At 39.1% G+C, this 23,324-nt stretch overlaps 1 protein-coding gene and 1 non-coding gene across 5 annotated transcripts; both read left to right on the top strand.

Moving 5' to 3' along the window:
- Positions 1-7,344: 7,344 nt before the first annotated feature.
- On the top strand, positions 7,345-22,724 carry LOC116323023 (P2Y purinoceptor 3). 4 transcript variants are annotated; one of them, XM_031743285.2, is made up of 4 exons: positions 7,370-7,480; positions 7,555-7,679; positions 17,754-18,169; positions 19,935-22,724. In XM_031743285.2, exons 2-4 carry the CDS (start codon positions 7,647-7,649, stop codon positions 20,605-20,607), a joined length of 1,122 nt encoding a protein of 373 aa, XP_031599145.1. In that variant the 5' UTR covers positions 7,370-7,480; positions 7,555-7,646; the 3' UTR covers positions 20,608-22,724. The 4 variants fall into 4 exon arrangements, with proteins under 4 accessions (XP_031599144.1, XP_039454238.1, XP_031599145.1 ...); XM_031743284.2 differs by lacking the exon at positions 7,555-7,679 and having other exon boundaries at positions 7,345-7,480; XM_039598304.1 differs by having other exon boundaries at positions 7,356-7,679.
- On the top strand, positions 13,960-14,032 carry trnaa-agc. Its single transcript has one exon. It is a non-coding gene; the product is annotated as a tRNA-Ala (tRNA).
- Positions 22,725-23,324: the final 600 nt, after the last annotated feature.

The raw sequence follows: 23,324 nt of genomic DNA, 5'->3' as shown, positions 1-23,324 counted from the left end.
ATTTATATTAGCGATGCTCTTTGTTCCTGATCAAAGTCATTCTTGCAAGTTAATTCAGTCTTACATCTTCAAAACCTTCGTGTTTCTCTTTCATCTGCTTCCAATTTAAAGGGACAGCTCACCGCCAAATCAAATAAAGTATCTGCTGGCTTGGAGGGCAGTGTTGGAGACTGTTAGCTTTATCTTCAGTGTAATGAAACCTGATGGCACTCGCCTTGTTGTGCTCAAACTGCCATAAACGTAAAATCCACTACATGAGTGAGGTGGTATAGGTGGTTTTCGTGGGAAGAAAAAAAGAGAAGAAATATGTAAATTTAATTTTGGGAATGAGATGTTCATTTAATATACTTTGATCTCTTTTTTAATGAGAACTAGTTACCAAATATCAGTAAAATTAATATCAATGCTGGTACTGATATTGGACCAATACAAGTTCAACAAGACCGACACTTTGTTTCTACCCTCCAAGTTTAGTATGTAGCCCATTGATTTGTTTTAAATCAGTGGGCTATATACTTTAAAACATTTAAAACGTGCATCTCTTAGTCTCGATAGCTCGTCACCAATTATTTCAGTAAGCAGCAGCAAGGCTGCTAACGAAAACCAGCCAGCAGTCACATGTTCCACCCTATCCTTGCATCCGTTCATTTGTTTCCAGTGGAATTCAGAATCCACTTTAAAACTGTGTTATTTACATTTAAAGCTCTATATATTGCAGAGCTTCTAACACTTTATCGATGCAGCTGGCCTCTCCGATCGTCTAACCAGGGCCTTCTAACTGTCCCTCGCTCTGATTTTAAAACCAGAGGTGATCGTGCTTTTGAGGTTGTAGCGTCCAAACTGTGCAGCCGTGGTCTGTCCATCAGGTCGGCTGACTATGTTATTTGTTTTAAGCGACTAGTGGAAACTCATTTTTATAGCTCATCGTTTCCTTAATCCATTCCCCTTCATTTTTGGAAACCATGCACCCGTGTGAGTATGTATGTTGGAATAAATGTCTGTCTGTATGGCTGACTGTGTATCTGTATGTTTTTAACACATCGGCGTAACTTTGTGTTGAACATTGAGGGGGTCAAGAGCTCTGTCTAAATAGATAAATAAATCTGGGTAAATTCCCAGATGATTAAACACACAACGATTTTGCTGGTAATACCTGAAATGAGTAAAGAAAATCAACAGCCTATTTGTGCAAGATAATTCATCATTTTATTGGGGGGGGGGGTTATATTGGTTGGGTCTGATTATTGGGGGGTCATAACCCCCCCGACCCCCCTGGAAATTACGCCCCTGTTTTAACATTTGCCTTTGTCAGTGTCAGTGTGTGACTTTTATTTGAACTGTGAAACACTTTGTTATTCTGGTCTTTGAAAAGATTATTATTATCATTATTATTATTAAACAGGCCTCACAGACTGAGGGCTGCCATTTTTGCATTCAGGTAACACGAAGAAAATACTGCTTAAAATAATTATCCAAAGTTAATACATGCTGTTTGAGCTGATTTTAGACGAGTTCTTGAAGTATGCACCAAACTGCACATATGGTCCCAGTCACAAAATTACTTTTGCTGCTTCTTGGATTTGACACAGAGGTGACAACCTCGTGAAACCAGACAGAGGTTTAAAAAGCTTTCTATTTCTCTCTGTTACAGCCTCATGCTATTATTAAACAAATTTTTCTTTGTGAAAGAAGATAGCCTAGTGGGTATGTAATTAAATCTATCATGTGAAGGGAAACAATGCGCTACTGTGAATAGAAAAGTTCCAGTGAAAATATTTCATGGGAGAAACAAAGGTGTAAAATTCCAAGTAAAATGCTTTTTAAATGAGTCATCCAACAGAGATATGTTTTGCACATAATTCTCCCCTCAAAGGGAGATGTTTGTTAGTGGTCTAGCATCCACAGTTTTCAAGATACCACTTTCAAATGTTGTGTGATGTTAGATATCAACAACAGCTTGAGCTGATTTCATTTTGGTGAAAATTGGGTCAAAATCAAGATCGCACCAAATGTGAAAATCAGTAAAAACTTGCAAACCCACAATTACCTGCAATTTTTCATGGCTCTTCTTCAAACTTCACACCAATATATCACAGTGATGCTTGTCTTTAATCTATGAAATGCTATGCAGTGTTTCTGGTGCAAAGCTAATGCTAAGCAAGTATAACCTTGAAGAACAGTAAAGTTCAGATGTTTGTAGCCATGCTGTCATATGTGCTAGCTTAAACCTACTGCCTCTTTAAATTATTACGAAATGTGCCGTCAAAGTTTTGAGCAACTTCTTTTCAAAGGGAAATGAGCTCTTCTTCTCTGTCTGCACACGTCTCGATTTCAACATGACAAATGAGCTCATTCGGAAAGACGTCTGCTGGATGCGCGTCAGCGGCACCATGCTCTTGCTGACCATTTCAAAATCTAATCATCTAAGTGACTTGTTAGTATTAGTATATAATCAGTGGCAGGAAGACTCATTCATTCATTCAATCTTTGACCTTTAATTAATGTTATGTCTTTTATGTTTGCAACAGTTCTACAGTAATGTGTAAAAGAACGTTTTCACAGGTCTCCGTGTAGTCCTGTGAAAAACTAAGTACATCTTGTGATTCAGTAGCTTATAGAACCACTTTTAGCAGCAATAACTTGAAGTGTGATTTTATCATTGTGTGTGCAGGAATTGAACATAGAGTAGCAGACAACAGAAAGACTGGTTGATTTGCTTATGAGCCTCAGTCGTTCACATTGCTGTGAAGGGATTTTGGCCCACTCTTCTTTACCAAGTTTCTCCATTTCATTGAGATTTGCAGGAAATTGTTTATGCACAGCTCCCTTAGGGTCTTTCCACAGAGCTTTAACACGAGTTGAGGTCTGGACTTTGAGTGGACTACAACACCTTGTTTCAGATTTAATCCTGAGGATTTTTGTCCTGTTGCACGTCTCAAATGTGGCCCAGCTTTATCTATCAGACAGATGCCTCGCTGTGGCTGCAAAACAAACCCAAACCTTCACCCCTCCACCAACATGCTTGACAGTTGGTATGAGGTGTTTGTGCTGACATGCTGTGTTTAGTTGTCTCCAAATGCGGTGCTGTGCATTATGACCAAACATCTGTACTTTTTCCAAACTTAAGCAATGCTACCATGTTGCTTGTAGAGGCCTTCTCCTGCCTGCTCATCCAAACAAGTCATACTTGGTCAGCCTGTTTTTGATTCTATCATCATGAACTTTAACATTTAACATGCTAACTGAGGCCTGTAGATTCTGAAGCTGTTGGATTTTCTGCAGGTTCTGAAGATTTTCTGCAGTTTGAACATTGCTTCTCTGACCTTGAGGTGAATCTGCTGAGAAGATTATGGCACTGTTTTAACACAAAATACAAACTTCTGCTTTCATGGAGTTTTTCACACTTGCTGGTGATGAATTATTCAAATGCACTTCATTAGTAGCACTTGGCTGTTACTTACCCTCTTAATTCCTTTGGAAGCGGTAATGTTGTCCTTCTGTGATAACATGACAGTGTTTTTATCCAGCAAGGGAATATTTTTTGTTTATTTATATATATATTTTTTATGAACATACTATCCAAGCCTTTTGCAGATGCAGCATACCCCGACTGAGACACATTCAACCCAAATACTGTGGTTTAAAATTTGCATGGCTTGCATACACACTGACAAAAGAGTCTTCTCGTCTTTCAGCCTCTCCGGATTTGTAAATAAACAGTTGGAAATCTGGCTTCACAAACACAGAGGAGAGTGACTCAAGAACACAAGAAAGAGCATGTCGTTCTTCCCTTATCAGTACAGTAACAGATTTTTCCACAATATCAGATTAAAGCCAAAATGTGTTGTAACAGAGAGAATTGATATGAACGCCATGAAGAAGGAAACCATGTGGGCATGACTCAACAGTCACAACACCTGAGACAAAAGTACATAATGTGACTTTTTGGGTGATAATAGAGTACAGTTTGACAAAACAGACATTTGAATAACCTGGTTCAAGCCTAAAACAACAGTTTGCACAAAGACTGGTTTGTAGATGCATGATAATTTAGCATTTTCTGCTTTATTTTTCTGTTTCTTATTTTAAGTCTTGGCCGTTTCTTTTTACTTAGTTACCTATTTATATATTTGTTACCAATTTTACAGTCATTGATCTTACTTAGTTGCACTGACCAGGAAATATGAGGAAAGTTTATCTTCTTCTTATCTTATGCTTCATAATGTGGTGGAACTTTGTTACAAGAATAACTTTAGCCTTTGTCCATTTCTTCTTACTTCTTCCTGTGTCATCTTTGGGTTTTAGCGATGACAAAGCTACAGATCAGCATATTTTATTAAAACCAAACTTTTCACATGAAACACACATAAGTTGACTTGTAATCAGCAAATGAAAACCAGGTTCAGTGTCTCAATATGTGGAACTAGGGACAAAAAGAAGTGAGAAACGCTGGTCACTTTGGAGCTGCTATACATTTATTTCCATTTAGAAGCTATGTAGTTACACAAAACCTCTATTAATGAGGCTTAGAATGGTATGTTATGCCATCCAACACCATATTTGCCAAATTTGTATCCAAAATGTGACAAACTCAGTGGGAGGCATCTTATCTTTTATTATGAAAACCTGTAGCTGAGTAGGACATAGCAATGTTTACAATGCCACAATAAAAGGAACCAATAAACCTCATAAAATTCAAACAAAATGATAAGAAGTGACACCTCTAGTCATGTCCTGTCACTGTTTTTAACACAGACCAAACACCTGCCATTGAACTCCGTGAACTGCAAACACACTGAAAGGTGCTGGACTACGGCAAGTTCTCTGGTTGAAGCCCTTATAATGTGAGAATTTTACATACGGACTCTAAAACTGACAAGCAATAAACCTTACTGCCAAGTAAAATGTCCTGAAAGGTTCAACAGTGATACAGTGCCATGGTCATTATGCAGAGGAGAAAGAAAAACTGTTGCAGTTTTGAAATTTCCTCCTGGGAATTAACTGATGCTTAAACATGGTTACCTGCAGTTAAACACTCACTGCTGTGAACAAGCTTTTGCACCTTTCGTGATTTCTTTGTTTTTTCCCAGATTTGTCACACTCACGTGTTTCAGCGCATCCACCTAATTTTAATATTACATAAAGTTAGCCTGGGTAAATGCAAAATGAAACCTAATAACTGGTTTTGCCACCCTTGTCATTCCTGCCAAGGGTGGCAAAACCAGAACTGCTATTAAGTGCAAATAACTGGCAGTGACACTTTCATTGTGGAGGAGTTTTGACCCATTTCCTTTGCAGAATTCTTTTAATTTAGCCACGAAGGCAGATTTTCAAGCATGAATGGCTTATTTATGGTCATGCAAAATCATGGTCAGCAGTAGTTTTCTCCTTGAACTCTCCCACGGTTGCCATTTTTTGTCCAGGCTCTTTCTTATTGTTGAATCATGAACTCTGACCTTCAATGGGGAAAGTGAGGCCTACAATTCTTTGGATGTGGTTCTGGGTTCTTTTGCAGCCTCCTGGATGAGTCATTTTGGTAAGCTGGCCACTCCTGGTCATGTCCACCACTGTCCCAGGTTTTCTTAATTTGTGCATAATGGCTCTCAGTGTTGCTCACTTGAGTCCCAAAGCCTCCTTAACTTTGTCAGACAAGTTCTTTTTACGTGTGTTCTTATAGTTTTTTCCCTTAACAAACAAAATCATTGACATTTAAAAACTGCATTTACTCTGGTTATTTTTGTCAACTATTACTTGTTGCAAGCTTTTTAATTCAATTCAATTTGACCATTGGATAGCAATTTGAATTCAATTACATTTAATTTATATGGCACCAAATCACAACAGCAGTTGCCTCAAGGTACTGTGTATTATAAATTAAAGGCCCTAAAATAATACAGAGAAAACCCCAATGATCAGATGACCACCTATAAGCAAGCACTTGGTGACAGTGGGAAGAAAAAAATGCCATTTAAGAGGAAGAACCCACCAGCAGAACCTGGCTAAGGAAGAGGCAGCCATATGCCATGACCGGATGGGAGTGAGGTGAGGAAAACAAGACAAAAGACGCGCTGTGGAAGAGAGCCAGAGATTAATAATAACTCATGATTAAATGCAGAGAGGTGTATAAACATGTAGTGAGTGAGAAAAAAAAGATGAGCGAAGAAGAAACACTCAGCAGCTTAGACCTATTGAAGCATAACTAGAGAAGGATGGTCACCTGATCCTAACCTAACTATAAGCTTAGTCAAAAAAGAAAGTTTTAAGCCTAATCTTAAAAGTAGAGATGGTTTCTGTCTCCTGAATCTAAACTGGGAGCTGGTTCCAAAGAAGAGGGGCCTGAAAGTTGAAGGCTCTGCCTCCCATTCGACTTTTAAATACTCTAGGAACAACAAGTAAGCCCTCGAGCTGAGAGCAAAGTGCTCTACTGGCGTGACATGGTGCTATGAGGTCATTAAGATAAGATGGGGCCTGATGATTATTCAAGACCTTGTATGTGAGGAGCAGGATTTTATATTTGATAGTGGATTTAACAGGGAGCCAATGAAGAGAAGCCAATATAAGAGAAACATGCTCTCTCTTTCTAGACATTGTCAGTAATCTTGCTCCAGCATTCTGGATTAACTGATGACTTTTCTGGGAGTTTTTTTTTATAGAACAAATAGTAATAATGAATTGCGTTATGAAAGACAGAGCTAAATGCTATCACAGAACCCTGTGGAACTCCATAATCAACCTGTGTGCATGAAGAAGACTGCCCATTTACATGAACAAATTGGAATCTATTGGGCAGATGTAATTCAAACCACTCCAGTGCAGTACCTTTAATACCTACAGCATGCTCTTATCGCTGTAATAAAATATTATTGCAAACAGTATGAACGCTGCACAGACGTCTAGCGGGACAAGACTGTCAGAGGCCATAAGAAGATCACTCATCTTCATTAATGTTGTTTCCGTACTGTGATGAGCTCTGAAACCTCTGCAGATGATCAGTAAGCTGTTTTAAAACTACTCTTGCAAGATTTTTTGAGTAAAAAACTGGATATTGCTCTAGAAATAGCAAAGACAGTTGAGTCAAGTGATGGCTTTTTAAGCAATGATTAATAAAGAAAGGTTTATCATTTTTACGGCTGAAGCGTTAATTAATGGTAGGACCAGCCTTGTAAGAAAAGGTAGTGTAAGGAAAATTTCATAAATATGCAAATATGAAGAAATCAGGACGGTGGTAAATACGTTTTAACAGCACTGCAAGTTTTACCGGAGCTTTATTTTTAGGTGCTTTTAAAACACCCACTAAAAACAACACCGTTGTAACGTCTGTTTAAGAAACCAGACACGTGATGTCGGTTAAAAGGCGCGAGACGCTAGCTGTAGCTGGAGTCGTTCCCTTTGTCCGTGCAGGTGGCGCAAGACTCATTGCGCGTGCGTGACAGTTGTACAGCGTGTAAAGTGTGCAGCAGCTCGCGGAGCACCGCTGCAGGTAGGTCCGGGACAGATAAGTGGTGAATTCAAACCTAGCAGCTCGGCGTTTTCTTAAACCTGTTATTTTCCCAGCTACAGTCCGTTTCCCAGCTCGCCGAACCGCGCTTTGTTATCACCGAGGAGCAGCAGCGGCACTTTGCCATGGCCGAGTGGCCAACTTGTTGATGTTGTCGCACTTGTTTCGTTTTTCATTCAGGGTAAGTTCAGTTTGTTTATAGTGTTATTGCTTTCTTCAGCAACTAACCACTAAAGGAATATTAAAAAAGGCATTATTCCCACTGGGGAATTATCGCGATTTGACCTGCCGTGTAGCTGTGTGCGATATATTAGCTTGTTACTACAGATGTGTAGTTTTGTTATTATTCGTCCAGGCGCACGGGTGTCCCAGCAGGGGCTCCTGTGGTGCTAAAATAAGCAGCTGTAAGGAGTCACGACGGCTGGTAGCTGTGTTATTTGTAGTGCTGGAGTAAGACACGTCCTGTGTCCCGCGTGCAGCTCAAAGCCCAACTGACCGGTGCAGTCAGTGTACTTAATAAGCTCGTCTGGTGTGATAACATCAGATCAGTTGTATCCCCTTTCCTGTTTCTCTTCATCATTTAAAATCAAATTCCTTAAAAGAAATACTGTCACGTTCTCTTTAAATACGCTAGTTAAATAAGCCAGAACTTACGTGCCCTCGAGCAAGACACTGTCATAATCCACTCACGTTGTAGGCGTCCCAGGACTGTGATAATTTATGGTGCACATACTAGGTGCGAATATTTGTTCAAGCATCTCTGTGGAGTTTGTAGAAAATTATGAAGTTTAGCAGATCATACAGAATGAAGCCAAAAACGCACCATCCCAGTGTTGTGCCAAAAAGTGATTTCTAGTGTTTGTCTAACATCTTTGCTTATATTGATTAACAGTCTGCACTTTTACAAAGGTGCTACATATAAAACAAACAAACAAAAAAAGACCAGTTTTGCAAGTATCTTTGTGACTCTGCGTTTTTGTACATGCTCTGTGTTCCACATTATAATCAATGTCAGGGAGAGTTTTACATTCATAAACAAAGGAAATATAAAAGCTGCTTTGCCAAAAACTGATGGCAGACAGTTTGGCTTAAAATGGCTTGATATCATTCACTAGAGATATGTTTGACAAATGTTTATACGCCAACAAATCGTTTATAACAGTTTAAATACTGACTGTCATTTTTGGCAAATACTGGAAATCACATTTTGGTAGACCGCACAGCAACAGCTTTTACAAGTTCCCGTCCATTACTGACGCTGATGCTGTGGGCATCTGGAATGATCCAGCTCCAGTGGTAAATTAATATGCTTTATTTTTCACTGTGAAGAAGAGACCGGGAATTTGTGTAAGACTGCTGCTGCAGATTGCTGTCCTTCTTATTCATGCTATTTTCTCCTTTTTCCTCCTCCCTCACACGTGTGTGGCGCTGACAGTGGCCTCCGTCTGTCAGTCAAAACAGCCACACCCTTAATTCCAACATTCAAGTGGTTTAGGTATTTTAAAAAATCACCCTCTCGGGAAACTATCTACGGAGGGCAACACATTTAAAAAAAGAAATCAGGCTGTAAATATGCTTATCAATGCTGAAAAGTTACTCATTTTAACATGGGGTGTATTGGGACTGACTCCCTTGCGGTGCCAGGTTGAAGTAGCCATTAAATGAAATACAGTTTTTGTTACTTTGGTATTTGCCTTAATTTTCAGCTCCAAAGGTTGCCCTTGGGGTCTTTATGGGTTTCTATTTTTTTCTATGCTTTTTAAGCACCACACTCTGATGGATGCATCAGGAGCAATTTGGGGTTCCCTGTCTTGCCTAAGGGTGCTGACTGGAGGGACCGGAGCACAAACCATTGACTCTCTGATTAATAAACACCCTGCAATACATCGTGTGCCACAGGACAGACACCCTTAATAATGACCTTTTTAAAAAAGGAATAGTATGTTCTCAGCAACCAGTTGTTTTTATACCGCTGTCTGCCATACTGCAGGAGAGTACAATGTTTCAAGACCAAAGAGTCATACCGATATGTCAAAGCAACGTAAAAAGCTATTTACACATTCTTTAATAAATCTGCTGTTAACCATGATAACTTGTTTTAAATCATATTCGAAGTAAGCAAGGCAAGTATAATAGTGTAAACAGTAAGAAGTGAAATCATCAGAAAAAAACTGCAGATGTGAGGTTAATAACTTGCATTTGTTATGTCTCTCTACAATGTGCATAACTGTGCTCGGATCCAGTAAAAACAAGTTGTCACATAGCTGACGTAATAACCAAGAATCACTTAGACGGGTTATCTTGTGTAAGTACCTGGTTCAGTCGCCACAGGGCTTTGACATGGCTGCTGTGTTTTTAGTGGAGATTCCTTTCGGCTAGGCACTGTTTGAGCCTCTCTTTTGTCTGCCCGGGAGCAGATTAATGTAACTCTGTGTTGGAGCCGCAGAGTTAGAGAAGCAGAAAACTGGGTAGACAGAGAAAATTTAGGACTGAAGTTGTTTATCAAATGAAGTTAAGTGGTCGTCAGCATTATCTCACTGAATAAACAAGCACAAGCTTAATGGCAGCCATCATAAACATACCAGCCAAATTGGTGATTTAATGTGAATGTCTCAAAATAAATCGAATGTCTTTGTCCTGAGTAGGTTTTAAAAAGATTACTGCCAATGTTTCCAAAACTTGCGTAATTCACAGCAATTGTCACAAATGCACTGGGTGATCGGTCAGTAAAGACTTTTTTTTTGTTTCTGTTCTCTTTTTGTGCTTTACTGACTCTGCTTTCACCACATCTGCATTTCCATCCCCTCTGCAACACAAACACATGACTTCAGCAACCACGGGGAACAGACTAATTGCTGCTTACCAGTCTGTTGAGCTTTTGCTAAGCTTTTTTTTTGTGCACCAAGATGTTACAGCTACTGGAGCTCAAGATCAGTAAAAACATGTTATTCTCACAACATTAAATGTGACTAATAGTGGCTCAAGAACAAAAACATGTATCAGAAAAATATTTATGCATTTCTGGGGTATTTTTACATTATCAGTGAGCCATTATTATTGTTATTATAACACTATATGTGCTGAAGGACAAAAGCAAGAGAGAAACTATTGTGAAATGTCGTTCAGCTTGCCTGCTGTTATTTTTTTCTTTGATTAGTTCAGCAGCTTGGCAAGGTTTGCCTTTGTGCTCATCAAAACATTTAAACAGACAGATTTTTGAGGGCAAGAAAGTGACAGAATTTTTGTTTTTTGTTTTAATATATAAATATAGATAACATGATGGAACTATGGTTTTTACTGTTGGCTCACAGGAGGAAGGTCCTGGGTTAAATACACCATTTAGAGCCTTTCTGTGTGGAGTTTACCAAGTTCTCTCTGTCTGTGTGGCTTTTTTCCTATTTGTTAAGGAGATGACTCTCTAAAACGGTTTATCTGCTCTAAATAGTTTTTTAGGCCGGCCACTTGTTCAGTTTCTGAGAATCACCTTGTTTGGTGCAAAAGATACAATTTTCTAAAGAAATTGGAATCAGTGACCCACTTTTGTGGCAGTCTGTTCATAACAAAGCGCTTAAAAAGGGCTAAGTTGTCTGTTTTGCATAGACACAACACTGGTTTATCCATTGAGTTATGCACATTTTTTTATGCTTGAAAGATTCACAGGTCAGTGTTAGGTAGCTAATGACCAAAAAACATTCCTTTGATACTGGTCAGGTACAAGGATGGACTTTGGAATGGAAAATGAGTTAAAAAAAAAAAAAGCAGCAAGTGTCTAAAGAAAACATTTGAAAGGCCTTCAAAAAGCCTGGAGAACTATTGCTCAATACCACTTTAAAAAAAAGAGGAAAGTCTGCTGTAAAGAAAGCGGTGGTGCAAGACTTTTGGACCGTTCTGCAATTGCTGAGTGAGGCATGTATAGTAAGCCCCTCACCATAAACAGAAGTCAATTTTAACACACGTTAAGTAAGAGTGATGATTCAGATTAATCATACAAGAAGGAACTTTGGTGTTTCAAAATTTTAGTTTCAGTTACCAGTGCCCTACTGTCCTGCCTCTGCATTTCTTTCATCAGACCTCTTTTGTGCACCAAATATCTGACACATAGTAAACTTGTAGGAAATATTGCATGACCTTCTCTCTGTAAATCTAATGACATACTTAGAACAACAACATCATTAGCCTGTTTTTGATTGCAAGATACGGCAAATTATTAGAATGCCATCTGTTATCAGCTGCAGTCTTGTCCACTTCATTAGTGGAAAACGTGGTATAATGCTTTGGTTGACGTAGGCCAGAAGGGGACTTTCTACACAAGCCTTGCAGTAATATCTTTGTTTGCACTACTGAACGTTTAAAAGGACCTTATACTGATTTGTATAGTTATGTCACATGCAACAAAAACGCTTTTATTATCTTTGTGACCATATGGTAAGTAGCGCGGCTTTGATGGAACACCAGCTTTGCTTATCACCCGTCCATCTCTTTATGGTGCAGCTGATTAGTTTAAAGCGTCTCCTGACAGCGCCTGTTCTCAGGATTGATTGATTCGTGACAGCCTGCACCGTATTAGCAGCGATAATTATCGCAGTCTGTTTCTTTCTAATCCAAAATAGAGGGCTGTGACCTGAATGTTGATCATACTGATATGTGGAAGTTTTTTTGTGTTTCTGTGTCATGATATTAGTTTGTACAGTTGACTATTGTACTCCTGCTGTGCTCCTGAATTTACTCTGTTTTGTTTACTGTAGATTTGCTCCTGATTGCTTGGCTGGGCTGCAGTGTGTGTCTGCAGACATGTGATTGCACTGCGCGTATACTCATGTGCGATACCAATATCGATTTCCTGGCTCGTCATTTTGTTTCTCCAATTAACTACAACCGAGCACGGGAGTGAATGAGGGGCAGCGGGCATGAATCATTGATTAGGGTGTCCAGGGACTTTAGAGATCGGAGATGGGAAAGTAATTGGACTTGAATTGTGGCCTGCTTGCTCTCCTTTACTCTACATCTCCTTCTTCTCCTCATTTAAATGATAGAGAGATAGCCTTCCTACATGCATGACAGTATAACTCTTTATGTCACCTTATCTGCCAGTTTTAATTAGGCATTCTGTAGGTCAATATTTCTAAACCAGCTATAAAGCTTTTTTGTTTTTACTGGTCACGATTTTGTGTTTCATGTGTTTTATTTATGTTTCACATTCTTGTATTTATTTTGTAGCACTTCTTCTTCTTTGGAAGGTTGGCGATTCGAGCCCTGGCTGCTCCAGTCTGCATGCCAGATGTCCACGGAAACATATCCATTATCTCTTCTCTGCACATGTCTCTTTGGATTTTTATCTGTGGATCAGACAGAAACATAGATCAATAATAATAATAGTAGGAACACCACATTTTTGATTTGTATACAACATTATTTTAATATAAAATGTATATGTCGGACATGTTTGCACATACAAATCAGACATTTCAAGTTGGCTTATGACGTTTTTCTTCTGTCTCCACTTACTCCTAGAGAGTTCTGACATATTACACAACTGGTTAGTGACTTTGTGTCTCTAGTGCGATTCTTAGCAGTGAGCACACAGTGGCTTTATCGCAGAGTTATTATAGGGTTGTTTTTTCTAATTAGTTTTTATTTTTATTTTACTTTTTTTGTTACTATTGTAGTTCACAAAGTTGTTTCTAATAGTTTAATTTTTTTTCTAAATTCTGCTTTTTTATAAAAAAAATAATTAACTAAAATGTTTTTTTTTTCAAATGTAGTTTTAGTTTTTAGTTTAATTTTAGTTAACTATAATAACCTTCATTTCCTGGCGCTGTGCACCCTGGAAACAGTTGCTTGCTACTACTCAAAAGAGGCCTAAACACCAAAGTTATGGGAAAAACCAAACAATGAGTTTAAAACACCTCATAAATTTCTGTAACATTGAGAGGAACCTTAAAGTTCTGCTGGTTTACATTACACAGTCATGTTCATTTTTCATAGTACTGCAATAAAAACACATGCAGGCGGTAAGTGCACTCTCTGGGTTACGTGGTTAAAATATTAGCTGGGCTCTGCTATCAGTCATTACTTCTGATGTTGACGTGCTCAGAGTTACCTTGCATGACCTTAATCAGAGTTCAAAGGTCCTGACACCATATCCACATGCAGAATAATCATTAATACAGTGTAGGTGTCATTTGATTTACGGCTTTGTTATGATGAATTATTAATCTCCTATATTTGTCCTGAGTGTGGCAGTCACATTCTTGCAGTCATGGTTTATAAATAACCTTGTGTGACTTGCTCAGCTCAGCCTTTTGGCAGTCCTCAGGGTGGAGAGTATGCAGCAGCGTGTTTGAGGGTGTGTTTATCTTGAAGAGGAAGTGTCCCTGTCATTAACTGGTCACATTACGTGAGTGAGCAGGGCTGTGGGTGTGTGCCTCTAAAGGCTTTATTTTTGCACTGCACAGCAGGAAGGGGAATTAGCTCAAATGGTAGAGCGCTCGCTTAGCATGCGAGAGGTAGCGGGATCGATGCCCGCATTCTCCAGTAAATTTTTTTTTTTTTTTTTTTTTTTTTTTTAATCTGGATTAAATACTTTTAAAGGTAAGAGTTTCCTTTACTATTAGCAGTGAAAACAGCATCAGTATTATTTCTGTAATTCTTTATTCCTCTCCTGGTAGTGCAGATAACCCCAAATGTCAACTTATCTTTCCATTTACATTATAGCTTTGATACACTGTATCTGCATGCTGAAAAAAATTACAATAAAGATGACAACATATTAGGATTTGCTCTCAAAATCTCTAAATTGACCAGTTGCTGCACCATTTAAATGATTGAATCTTTTCGGGAAGGATCTGAGGAGAACGTGTATGAACAGTTTATCAAAATTTAACAGAGTGATGTGGGCAGACAACTAGAGTGAGTCATTGGGCAGGTTTATGTTCGCTTCACAAGTGCCAGGGAAGCTCGATGAGTAAAGTTTTGTTTGTTTAATTTTGTGTATTTAGTAATATTTCCTTATATTGATAAACTAACGGGTCATTTTTGAATAAATGGAGCACACTTCATACCCTGAAATCATTGCCAAGTCTCTCTTGGAAATGAGATTGAAATCTTATTAGACTTTCACCTGCATAAATGAAGGATAATAAATCTAGAGGCTCACACACAGGCTACATATCTATGTAGGAGTGTGCTTCATATGTGTATGAAGACGTGACTACTGAGAGACCTGCGATTATGTTTTGCTGTTTAGAGTGCTTGAAGAGGGAGGGAGATCATGAGACAGTTAAAACAGTGAGTCTCTACAGCCACATATAAAACACAGTGGAGGCTCTGTCGTGATTTGGGACTGCATTTCAGCCAGTGGTGTTGGAGTTCTTGTTAATGGAGTTATGATCACAGAAAACTACCATCAGATTTTGATCAACCATTTAATACCATCTGGAAATCTGGAAAACGTCTTATTTAGAACGGCTTTTTTTTTCAGCATGACAGTGAACCCAAACACACCGCCCATGCAGTGAAACACTATCAGTCACGGATTGGCCTTTCCCAGTGTCATGGTCCACTCTTGCAGACCTAGTAGGGATTGTGGTGCAGACCCAAACGCAGATAAACGAAGGCGTGAAACAGAAATCTTAAGAAAAAGCTAACGATTTATTGTGGCTGATAAAAGGTACTAAGGTAATGCCAAAAGGAAAATAAGACTACCCTTAAGGGCAACCTAAACTGGGAAAATCTACTACTAATAATAAAGATGTTACAAGAAAGTCGCCTAAGAGAATTCAGGCTGAGTGTCACCTTTATATTGAGTATTTCCATGTATGTTTGTCCATGTTTCACTAAATCACAATATCTATTTCCCATTTTCTTAGAAACATTTTTGACATGTGTCCTGAACATGAATAGATCAGAAAGAGCCTTTACTTCTATTTGCCCCCTATTCCAAAATCCTTTTAAAATAATCTGGCTTTATTTGATATATGATTATCTCCACCACAATACTTAACCTAATAAGGTGCAGATATTCAGCATGGGAATCAGTGCTTTATTGGCCTCTCACATCTCAGCTCTTACTTTGAAACCAGTGGTTTGCTTGCTAGGGCTTGTAGGATCCAGGATGTGTGCTTCTCTTTCTCTATCCTTACTGTATTGTCTGAACTATTGCAGTACTGCTAAAGAAGGAAAATGTGGCAATGAGCCGATTAGTTCTTTTGTAAAGTGAATTATAGCTTAGCTTTCATGTTACTGCCTGTCCTTGAACTGTTCATTTAATACGAACTATGAGCACCAACACATGTCACAAACAGGAGCTACTGCTCAATCTATTACACATTTCATTATAGTTTATTCACGTCAGGCTCTGCAAAGCCTCTAAAAGCAAGCCTGAACATAAAGATGAGTAATAGAGCCTCCTCTGTGGCAAAAACAAGAGCCCCATGTCCATGACTGTTTTCCACGGTACTGCAGACTTAATTCAGTGTTATGATTTCTTTATGCTTCAGGTTAGCAAAGAATTTTGGCCTCAAGGCCTTTTGCGGAGTTGATTTTCAACCAAATCACTAATCTGAAGTACATTGTGCGTGAGTCATCAGCAGATAAAACAGACTGCAGAGCACTCCTCAGCAACGTTTCCTATTCATCTTCGCAGATAAATGCTCAGTGGTCCTTTGGCACACTGCTCCCTTCACCTCCTCTCCTTCAGTTTCTGTGCCAGGAGTTATAAAATTGTGCGTCACTTCTGTTCACAACTGCGCACCCACACAGAGGAGCTCACCTAAAACACACACAGTTAACACTTTTTTTGAACACATCCAAAGACAGTATTTTTAAGCAGCTTTGACAGATACCTCACATTTACGCACTCTGGCACACAAGCACAGACGCAGGCTTGAGGGTTGGTTGGTTGGTTGGTTGGTTGTGAAACGTAGTGACTAACAGTCTGACAGGGCTTTGGAGGAAAAGCCTTAGGCGGATCACTTACTCAGCTGCCATGAGGGAAGTGGATATGACTGATGTTGGAAGGCAGAGGAATATTTAAGATCATTAATAAGAATGTTTGTGTATAGCAGACCTGTTCCAGACGTTGTGAAATGTGAGTGGGAGATCAGACAGTCTGCAGTGGTTTTCATTTCAAAACTTGACCAAACGTCTTGGTCTACACTTGTCAGAAAATGATGGAGAGATTAAACGAGTATTATTTCACTGTAGCACTTATTTTGTTGTAGTTCTTACAGTCTGTCGTATGTATTCGTAAATACAAAGTGAGCCCTTTTTACGGTGAGCACAGCCCGGAGATTATTAGGCTTCAAGTCGGGTTATAAGGTATTTGTCAGAGATACTAATAAGCCCTTATAATAACTAGGTTTATACTTTAAAAATATGATTAACTACAAGTTTTTTTTATATACATGTGGTTTAAAAAACTGCAAAAACAATCTTTTCTTGCTCACTGCTGCTCCTCCAAACATTTAATAAATGTGGCCTTCCCGCTTTTATGTTGCATACTGCATAGTTTGCACTAAACTGACTGTTCACAAGGCTTTTAGTATGAACTAGTATCAAATAAAAAATACATGAATACACTTGTCCAAATAAGAAATACTGAAGGTCCTGTGTTCACAGGGCTCAAGGTGACTGCTTCTGTGTAATATTGGAGAATATCACACAAACACAGATCTCTTGTGCCCTCTGGTGGAGAGTTTCCCTCTCTGTCTATTTCATCCATTTGTTTTCTTGCATATTTTCTGTTTCATTTGTCTAATCGTGGCATGCTATAGAAACATTGCTTTCATGTGTTTTCCCAGTTAAATTGACAAATGGGAACAATAGGAGTCTGTCTTCTAGGTAAGGCTGTGGGTGTGCGTGTGTGTGTGCCGTTACATCCAAAACAAATGTTGATTTTTTTGCCTGTATGACAAAATAATCGATGATGTGATGTGATGGCATCCGTCCATCCACTCCTCTTAGATTTTAGTGAAATTTGCACACAGTGATCACCTAATGGGTTTTCAGCCAAACTGTGTTCAAGGTCAAGGTCATACACGAGCAGGAGAGAACTGCTCCTCCTACGGTGTTGGCCAAGCTGAATATGGCTCTTTGCGAGCCTCCCTGGATTAGTTTGTACACCACAGACAACTAATAATAAGAAAACCTATAAAGTTCTACCTGTACTCCATCAAATACAATAGCCCGGTAATTGTGTTTGATCTTGAACAAATCGAGCTACCAAGTCTCACCTGTCTCTCTGTCTCTCCTCCAGAATGTGAAGATGCCAGATTCTTTCAGCACCATCCCCACAGAAACCCTCAACTCAAAAACTTTCCCAGTGGACCTGTACTCACACCCTACAGACAGCTTCATTAACGCTCTCAGTAACGTCAGCAGTGGGGCGGTTAACCCTCGCTGCACCTACAAGGAAGACTTTAAGCGCATTTTACTTCCTGCTGTGTACATCATCGTCTTCCTGCTCGGTTTTCCTCTCAATGCCACCGTCATACTGAAGATATGGAGGAAGAGGTCCAATTTGTCCAGAAACAACATCTACATGCTCAACTTGGCCATAGCTGACTTTCTGTATGTGATGTCACTTCCTTTACTCGTCTACAACTATGCGAGTCATGACTACTGGCCCTTTGGGGAGTTTACCTGTAAGATGGTCAGGTTTCAGTTCTACAGGTGGGTTCTTGTTTGATTATTGGCTCATTTTTCTGATTCTTTTAATGTAATTTTGGGAATTAATTTTCCATTGTTAAAGCTGGAGTATGCAAGTGATATGTGACACAGTGTTCATATGTGAATCGTCCCATATTTGGACAGGGATAGTAAAGAAAAGAGGATCTAAGATGTGATAAGTAATGGGAAGGGAGATAATGACACTAATATTTAAGTATACTGGAAAAAAATGTACTTTTTTGCATTATAGTGCACACACTTGTGACACGAGCTGGTGTGTAAAGGATGAAGACTAGTTTATAAAAGAAGTTCAATACCTTTGAACATGACAAGGTATTTATTGCAGATGCAGAAATGGTGCTAGTGCACACACAGATGCTATTAGTAGCAGAAGTTGGGATTTGTGGGAGTTCCCCCTGTTTTCTGTAACTTTCATCTGTTTTTTTTTTCTGTTGTTTTGCGGGGGGGGCTGCCACCAGCGCCAATCTTCTTTTGGTGGATGGAAATATCTGGAAGTAGTCCTCAGTAGGGGTATCATTGCCAGACTGTGTGCTAGAAGAACAATGAGCACAATTGTGGGAAACACTGTGGGGGAGGAGGTTTCAGCTTCTGTTAGATGATGTGAAAAGTACTTTGGGAACACACTGAGAGTCTTAACCCTCCCATGTGTCTTTTGTTATGTATTTTTGAGGGGAGGCTTGTGACCTAATTTCCTTTGATTTTCACTCAATGAAAATCAAATTTTATTTCCCAAACATTTTTTAATACATCTTTTTGAGACATACTGGTCTTAATTTAGATGTTATTATTTTACTTTGCACACAGAAACAAAATAATTTCACAAAAACTGCCAGGGTCAAAATTATTACCCTCCTTGATGCTAATAGGCATTTGTTTATCCTTTTAACTGCGTAACAGCCTGCAGTGGTTTGTTGTAGTTTTCAACAAGTCTCTTAAGCGATCTTCTGTGATTCTTCTGTGGATAATATCTCAAACTTTTCCAGATTTGACAGTCTTCTGGCATGGACCGTGGTCTTCAGTAGACCACAAAGTCACTAATATTCACTTTAGTCTTGTACGCCTTGCCCATCTTTCTCCAAACATAAGCAGCGTCTCTGTGGCCAAAGAGCAATAGTTTTATCTCATCTGACCAAAGGATGCATTTCCAGTATGCTTAGTCTCTCCAGCTTGTCCTTAAAAATACTTCACTCTGGCTTGAAGGTGTTTCTTCTGCAGAATTGAAGATTTTCTTGGTTTTCAGCCTTGCGGTCCATTTCTATGCAGGCTTCTAGTGATTGTCTCCTTTGTGACTACAGCTCCTGATTCAGCTAAGTCATTCATGTTGGTAGTTTGTTTGGGTCCTTTAGACAAATCTCTAACAAGTTTTCTTTCCAGAGTCTTTGAAGTTTTTCACTTCCTACATCTGACAAGCTTATTCTGTACTCAGTGGCTCTTTGACTTTTTTGATGATACTTCTCACTCGAATTCCTGACACTTGGTGACAACTTTCTATATCTATCTCCTGCTTTGTGAGCATAAGCAATCCTTGATATTGACCCTGGTAATTTTTGTTTTTTCTGAAATAATTCTTTTATTGTGTGCAAAACGAAATGAAAAAATAGTAAGTTTAGAAATGCTATACTGAAATCCCTTGCTCTGTTAAAAAAAGCACGTTTTTTTAAGAAAAACTTTAATTTTGCTGACCATACAATTGAAGTGTGATAATATTCAGCTCAACAACATTTTCTTGTCTGTGTTCCTGTTTCAGTAATCTCCATGGCAGCATCCTGTTCCTGACCTGCATCAGTGTGCAGCGTTATTTGGCCATTTGCCACCCTCTGGCGGTGTGGCACAAGCAGGGTGGTCGCAAGATGGCGTGGTGCGTGTGTGGATTGGTATGGCTGGTGGTTGCCTCCCTGTGCGCGCCAACTTTCCACTTTGCAGCAACAGGGCAACAGCGCAACCGCACCGTGTGCTACGATTTGAGCACGCCAGGGCGCTCGGTAGACTACTATCCTTACGGCATGGCTCTGACGTGCCTCGGCTTCTTGCTGCCTTTCATAGGCGTGATGGTTTGCTACTGCAAGATGGCCTTCATCCTCTGCCGCCCAGTGTCCTATCAGGGTGTCTCCATAGCGCCCGGGGATAAACGAGACAGGGCGGTGAGGATGATCATTATCGTGGCCGCGGTGTTCTGCGTAAGCTTCCTTCCGTTTCACCTCACAAAGACTCTGTACCTGGTGGTGCGTACCTTGCCCAATGCTCCCTGCACAACAAGAAACTTGTTCTCAATCATCTATAAGAGCACCAGACCGTTTGCCAGCATGAACAGCTTTCTGGACCCGATTCTGTTTTACTTCACACAACCACGCTACCGCCGGAGCACCAGGAGGTTTATGCGCAGAGTCACCACTCTAAAGAGCCGAGGCAGCAGCGATTGAGCGAACAGTGCTCCTTAGAGCCTTGTTAAGATTTGAAACCCAGAGATGCATTAGTTTTCTAACCTTTTTTTTAAAGGTTCTTTCTCTTATTACAGTGAGCTGTTGTCCTTGAGGCTTTCAGCTATTAGTGACTAAGAAATATGTTGAATAACTGTCTGAAGAAGCCATCTGAAGTGCCACATAAGGACTTAAATTCAATACAGTGTGAATGGAAAATGTTGACATTGTCCTGCTTGCATTGTTTTGAACTGGGAATTATTATCACACTGACTCTGAGTGTGTTTGTCTGTGCGAATTCATAGATTTTGGGTTATGACTCTGATGAAAATGTCCTGCACTGTACATAAGTGATGTTTACTTTCAAGCTCCACTGCACTGCTTTTTTTTGTGAAACCCACATTTTTTAAATCAGTGAGCTTTTTTTTTTTTTGCTTTTTTTTTAACACTGTGACGTGTACTTTAAATTGAAACTACTGAATTATTGTGTAATTTTAGTATCTATGCGAGGTGTTATGATAGAGATGCATCATGCTGTAAAGAGATATGCAGTTAAGGAAAGGAGAAAACAGTTCATTTGAACTTTAATGCTACTATAAAATCCACTGTGGCACTGTTTTTGGTGGTGTTGAGTCTGCATGAAGCACTAGTCTGAGGAAAGGAACTGAAAGGTGGGGATGGGGATATACTTTGCAAACATGGCTGCAAAAAACAGAAGTTTATGTTCACTGATTTAGAATTGGAGTATTATGCATTCAAATGAAGGTCTGTAGCTCTGTTTTTCCCTGAAAGTGACGCGTTTCAATATTATCCATGTCGTAATAGCTGCTGTTGCGGGTTTTAACCACTGGATGGTGTGCACACGCCACTGCTGTAACCCCACTGCCTCTGTCCTCTGTCGTAATAGTATTGATGTTAAGATATTTTAGCACATATTAGATCTTACAGTCACAAATAAACCATTCTCAAGAAAACCGTTAAATGTGCAGCTCACAGCGTGCTGACATAGGCTGTCACTTGCTGACTAATCTCTTTCTTGTGCTTAAAAATTCTGCAGCAAATGAAGGAAATCAGTTTAAATTTTTTTTTTAAGTCATTTAAAGGTAAAGATAGATGCAGATTGTGGAGTTAAGGGCATTAAATTAACTCTGTGGTTTTTATGAGTGTGTGAATCTTTTCAGTCTAACTGGGATTCCTGAAATGTTTAGTACTTAGTACTGCTTTGACGTGATTTAGCTGTATGAAGTAGGTTGCCAGCTGCATGATCTGGTGACTTAAAATGTTCATGAAATGAACATAAATGTAGATGGCATGTGTCTGCATGTACATATGTGTACTTTGATGTTTACTGTAAAAATGTGCCCTGTGTTTTGTCATACCTGCCTTTCATAGTGAGCACCTTTATCATGTTTTTAAGCAGTGAATCTTTGCCCCGTGACGAGCTCTTGACAGCAAACAATGCACTTACCGTCGAGTGACATAAACGTGATTGATAATTTTGTGACAGTCGTGTTAACCAGAAGGTTTCAGAGTAGCCAAACCCATAAGTTACACTAGGCTTTGCCAGCTTGAAGACCAGTATGTTGTTAAATTCTGAAATGAGTCATGACAATGTGAAAAATGGCTTTCAAATCGTATTGTTCTGAAGCTCCTGTAACAGGTTAACACTTTAAGTATCTGTTGTATGTGTCAGTCTAATGTGAATGTGCAGTTTTGACCTCAATATGAGGTGGTGATGTGCTTCAGTTTCTTAATGTGTGCGTATTTGATGTGATACTTGATGTGTATTTGTACATAGTAACAATAGTTATGTAATATGTGTGTGTTGTACTACTGGCTTTAGAAAAAGTGAATGTCACAGTCATCTGTAATGACCTATTGAGACCCAGACGTCAGTATTAATTAGAAGAGTTCTTATTTTTATCAAATTCCCTAACAAATAAATAATGGGAATGGTATTTTATTTTTATAGACATGTAATTATGTTGATAGAAAAACTAAAACTGAAGTTTTTTTTATTTTTTGCTGTACAGATGCTTAATTTTCTGTGATGTGTTTCTGATTGTTGCCATGTTGTACTAACTGAAACTATTAAAAAACACAATGTTTTCACAATCATCTATTAATGCTGATGGAGTAGACTGTTGCTTCGTTTTTTTCCAACTTTTACTGTAGTTTAACTTCAAGCGTTCAGTTTGGGCAGAACTTGAATTCAAACCTTAGGTGTGAATATAGAAAAGCAGCCAGCAGCTTCTGAATCCATACGATTATATGGTGACAGCTGTTTAAATAATGTGACAAATGGCTGTCTAAGAAAGGACATAATCTAAGAGATTTGTGATCTGCTTATACGCTACTGTTCAACCTTTAGGTAACGCCAGTGTGTTATCGGCCAATCACAATGCAGCAACGCAGTGTATTTACACATGTAGATTACTGAAGTTCAAACGAAGCGCCTAGTATTAGCCGTATAAAAGTTAAAGGAACTCTGATTCGGTGTTCAGCAGTGTAGAGAGATGGAAAATGTGTGAAGAGATGTGAGAAAACTATCTGAACCAGACCAATGCTGTTTGTATCCAACAGGACATAAAAATAAATATTAGTGAACGTCATACTTTAATATGTTAAAATAAAAACGTAAATGCAACGGTTTTGGTGAAAAAAACCAGACTTACAGAACAAAAGTCAACACACTGGTGTTCCACCAGAAAAAAATACTG

This window comes from Oreochromis aureus, linkage group 14, assembly GCF_013358895.1.
Source record: "Oreochromis aureus strain Israel breed Guangdong linkage group 14, ZZ_aureus, whole genome shotgun sequence".
Lineage (NCBI taxonomy): Eukaryota > Metazoa > Chordata > Actinopteri > Cichliformes > Cichlidae > Oreochromis > Oreochromis aureus.
This window is presented reverse-complemented; position numbering and strand designations above follow the sequence as displayed.